This window comes from Trypanosoma rangeli, assembly GCF_003719475.1.
Source record: "Trypanosoma rangeli strain AM80 chromosome Unknown Tra_15.4_contig_00250, whole genome shotgun sequence".
Classification (NCBI taxonomy): Eukaryota; Euglenozoa; class Kinetoplastea; order Trypanosomatida; family Trypanosomatidae; genus Trypanosoma; species Trypanosoma rangeli.
The window spans coordinates 5113-9220 of record NW_021705995.1 but is presented as its reverse complement, the minus strand read 5'-3'; the positions used below and the strand labels follow the sequence as shown (position 1 = coordinate 9220).

The window sequence follows — 4108 nt, the reverse complement described above, 5'->3', positions numbered from 1 at the left end:
ACGAGGTCGACGGGTGGTTGCAGGAAACGCTGCTCCAGGAGACCCCTGACGTGGTGAATCGCTACCGTCTACGCGATGACACGGTGTGGGACGGTGTACAGCACACACTGGAGGAGGTGACTGTGGGCGAGGCCGAGGAACACGCCGCCCAGCACATGTTTGAACGTGCTGAGGCTGCGAAGCTACGTCGGCTGCTAGGCATTGTCACGCGACACTTTCGCGCATCTCACGCTGACGGCGTGGGACACTCGGATGTGGCAGGCACGCAGCGTCCCGCACACGACGCCGCTATGACGTTTTCTGCGGCGGCGCCTTCATCCTCGGTGGGCCGCATGGTTGTGGTGGTCTCATCGCGGAAGGAGCAGGACGCGGTGTTTCCGCAACTGCTGGCCGGGCTGCGGGGGAGTGACGCGGTGCCCTCCCACGGAGAGAGAGAGAAAGAGATGGGGCAGGAAACGGAGGAGCTTTCGCCCCCACGCACGGCATGGACGGCAACTCGCTCGCATCACTTGAGAAGGACGTGGCGAACACGGTGGCGGTGCTCTTGCGCCTGCCAGCACGTTTCTTATGGGCCCCACGTGTGGGAAGGGACGCAACGATAGAGAAGCAGCATGGGTCTCAGCAGTCTTCCACAAAACTGCGCGATGCTCCTCGTGTAATGCAGATCGCAGCCTCACAGCATCCCGCGGCTCATGGTAGTGGAGGCCGTACTGTGGGTGCCGGCGGCGGTGGGGGAATGCTGCACAGCACGTCACTGGAGAGCCTTATTGTGCTCCTCACAACTGCCCGGACCCAGGCACATGCTCGTTACCTCAGTGCCCACTTCTCCGGTCCAGAGGAGGAGGCACGCCTGACGCAGCGACTGGTGCTTTACTGCAGCGATCAGTGCCAACCACTGCTGCGGAAGGCGGCGCGCTGCATCGGCATACAACACATCCGAGTTCTGCAGACCGTGTATTCCCCACACGTCCACAACTACCCGATGCAGCTGGAAATGCTGAAGGCGTCACTCGCAGAGGACGTTGCACACGGACTCTACCCCTTGTTGGTGTGTGGCGTATTTGGGGCCCTCACGACGGCCGCCGTGGATCCGCTTGAGGAGCTTGCAGAACTCTGCCGCCGAGTGAAAGTGTGGTTTCACATCGACGCCAGTCACTCTGGCTTGGCACTTGCTGCTGCTGCGCCTGTTGCGAAGGAGGAATCAGCGCAAAGAATGGGACCTACACTTGTGGAAGAAATGGACACCGTGGCTGAGCAAATGTGGGAGCAACGTACATTGGCCTTTCATAAGGCTGCCCTGCTTGCGGACTCCATTCACGTTGGCATCTCAACCTCATTTCTGCCAACACTCTCAGCCAACTCCTCTGCCGCACTGTTGTACGTTGCGGAGACGGCGAAGGTGGCAGTGACGATGCGGCGGATGCATGCCGAGGATGAGGCAGGTGGAAACATGTGGTGCACGCCGGGTGTGGTGGATTCATTTCCTTTGCGGCTGGATTGCCCTGAGATGCGCTCGAGCGAAATCATCCGCCTGGCTCTCATGCTTATGCCCTGCAACCCTGCGTCGATGGGTCGTCTTGTGCGGGGTCATCAGGCTGCCCTGCGCTACTTTGAACAGCGCGTGCGTGCTGATGGGCGGTTTGACTGTTCCGTGCATGCCTCTTGCTTTGGTATGGTGTTGTTCCGTTGGCTTACACTTGCAGATGAAGAGACGACAGCTCTCATGAAGCGCTGGAGCGACGTTCTCGCCTCATCTGACACGATGGGCGGAATTGAGGGCGGCGGCTTCCCGCACCGTGTGTCGCTCGGCCTTACGCGGATACAACGGCGCGTGCACGTCTGCGTTTCTCTTGCCGCGGGCGGTGATGATGGAGAGGCGTGCATGCGTCGGTGTGACGTGGACGCACTGGTGGATTCGCTGAAGAAAGTTGCCGATGCGTGGAGCAACGACTCTGCTTCCCTGACGGCAGCGACGACATCTAAATTGGTGACGTGAATCTTTTTGGCGCGATGTTTTGGAAAGTCATGCGCGTTGTGTGGCAGTGGGCGGTCACTGGATGTGTGCGTGTGTGTGTGTGTGTGTGTATGGGCTCCCCTTCACCTTCTTAGTTTGTTGCTTTGGAGTGGGGACGTCGTGACGCGGCGTTTGAAGTGAAAATTTGTGAAGGTTGCCTCCTAATTGTGTTTTCTCAGTTTTCTTTTGTGTATATGCTTTTGTTCGCCGTGTCGGTTTTCCCCTCTGCTAGAGTCTTGAGCGACTTGCAAAAGTCAAAAGTCTCTGTGCCGATGCGTCGACTATCACCACGCTTTTCCGCGGCTGCGTCTTTCGTTTCGGGGTTGCCTCCGGAAGCCGCCAGGTCTGCAGGGGCGTCGGTGTGTAGTTTGCGTCATGGATATGGTTTTGCGCTTAGCGGGCCACGTGGCGTTGGCGGCGGTGGTTGCTGGAGGTGGCGTGTTGCGCCGTTGGCGCAGACCTGCGACGCTTCCGCGAGAGGTCTTTGCCTGCAGCACTGCCGGGGGACGCTGAATAAGTTCGACGCAGTTGGATACGCTGGGCGTACGCGGAATGTGGCCAACGCCTTCGATGCGCTGGAGATGAATTTGTTTGACGACCCCACTGGCGGGCTGACGGCGGGCCCCGCAGAGGAGCTCTCGACCACTGAGATTGAGCACCAGGTGCGCCTCAACGTCTCCTCCTACTCGCGGTCTATCTTTTACCTGCTGTACACGCCCTTCGTGGACGTGGTGTCGGTGCTGCTGGAGCGTGGACTCGCGCCGAACAGCACACGCCCAGGCGAAGTGATGTGTCGCTGGTTTACAGATGGCGCTCTGACACTTCAAAATCCTACGTGCGTCGAGGAGGGAATGGGGCCGGAGGCATGGCGGCAGCTGTGTGAGGGGCTTGATGCCTTCTACGAAGACGTGGAGCCGGTGATGCCACTGACGGCGGCGGTGCATAAGCATGGGCTGCCAGAGGAGCTGCTAGTCCCGTTTCTCCGACAGTTGGCAATGGACCTGCTGGTGCCTCTGCGCAAGCGGGCTGTGCTGGAGGTCCTGCCTGGCCTCATTCTTGGCCTTGCGAATGGCCGTGCACCGGCTGCTTTGAAGTTTCCCACCGACAACCAGCGTGCACGAGCTACCATGGCAGCCGATCTTTTTCTAGGAGTGGGGCAGGAGACAGGTAACACGGACCTCGCGTACCTTGGAATTCAACTCCTGCGCGCTAATGACATTGCTGTGCCGTTTCCAAAACAGAAGCAGCTAACAAACGTCTTTTCAGCCGCTACGCGAATTCAGACGGACTGGCAGATGCGGGTCAGCGGGCAGCTCGTGGAGGTTCTGCCGAAGTGGATGGAGTACTACAAGAAGGTCCACATGGACAACCTTCGGGCCATGAAGGGTCTCGGCGGGGCGCATCCAACGGCTGCGGCGGCACAGACTGGGACCGCCGGTGAGGGGGAGAACGAACTAACGGCGAAGAAGGACACCACCACCACTAGGACGCCGCTGCTGCTGCGGGGCAGGGGAAGCGCCCACGCAAGAGTGATGTTGGGCGCCACGGTAGGCGGGGATGGCAGCATTCCTGCTGCAGAGAAGCAGGCAGACGACTACAGCAACGATGACGGCGTGCACGACTATTTTTCAAGCCATCGTTCGGAGAATTTGCTGCGTCTCTCTGAGCTGGAAAGCCGGGTTTTGAAGTCTGTGCGCCGCAGGGAGGTGGCGTGGGGGGATGACAGCAACAAGCTCTATCACCGCTTCGGGCGGAGGCGATCAGCCACGGAGGAGCCGAGGATTGAGGAGGCGGAGACGGTGGGGTGCTTGGACACCGCAGAAAATGTGTCGCTGAAGGAGAATGGACGTCGCAAGCCAGAGGCGGCAACGACACGCACGCGGGTACACAAGGAGGACTCCGAAGTGAAGCCCAGGCAACAGCAGCGGTCGGGGACAAGCAGGACAACCACTACGCATGCGCGCGACAGGGACGGCGGCAGCGTTAATCTGAGCGTGTAGACACTGCAAGTGGAAGGCTGGCACCACGTGTCGTCACGGAGCCTGCAGCTGACACCACTTCAATGGGAGTGAAGTGATACCTTTATGGGCGGCT

The 4108-nt window shown here is 59.8% G+C and overlaps 4 protein-coding genes across 4 annotated transcripts in view, besides 1 other annotated feature; all 4 read left to right on the top strand.

The window, feature by feature from the left end:
• The window catches only part of TraAM80_06651 (tyrosine decarboxylase), a gene marked incomplete at both ends in the record, with an annotated part of 789 nt that extends 740 nt beyond the window's left edge, over positions 1-49 (top strand). Inside the window, one exon of the mRNA XM_029383485.1 lies at positions 1-49. This exon is cut by the window's left edge and continues 740 nt beyond it. Coding sequence (XP_029236651.1) covers positions 1-49 — 49 coding nt within the window.
• A 106-nt stretch (positions 50-155) lies between these two features.
• On the top strand, positions 156-602 carry TraAM80_06650 (uncharacterized protein; the record flags this gene model as incomplete). The annotated part of the gene is made up of 1 exon (XM_029383484.1): positions 156-602. The coding sequence occupies one exon, from the start codon at positions 156-158 to the stop codon at positions 600-602; it is 447 nt and encodes a 148-aa protein (XP_029236650.1).
• A 56-nt stretch (positions 603-658) lies between these two features.
• On the top strand, positions 659-1996 carry TraAM80_06649 (tyrosine decarboxylase; the record flags this gene model as incomplete). Its single annotated transcript, XM_029383483.1, has 1 exon — positions 659-1996. One exon carries the CDS (start codon positions 659-661, stop codon positions 1994-1996), a length of 1338 nt encoding a protein of 445 aa, XP_029236649.1.
• A 62-nt stretch (positions 1997-2058) lies between these two features.
• Positions 2059-2088: a microsatellite.
• A 120-nt stretch (positions 2089-2208) lies between these two features.
• TraAM80_06648 (uncharacterized protein) lies at positions 2209-4014 on the top strand (the record flags this gene model as incomplete). The annotated part of the gene is made up of 1 exon (XM_029383482.1): positions 2209-4014. The coding sequence occupies one exon, from the start codon at positions 2209-2211 to the stop codon at positions 4012-4014; it is 1806 nt and encodes a 601-aa protein (XP_029236648.1).
• Between the last annotated feature and the right edge of the window lie 94 nt (positions 4015-4108).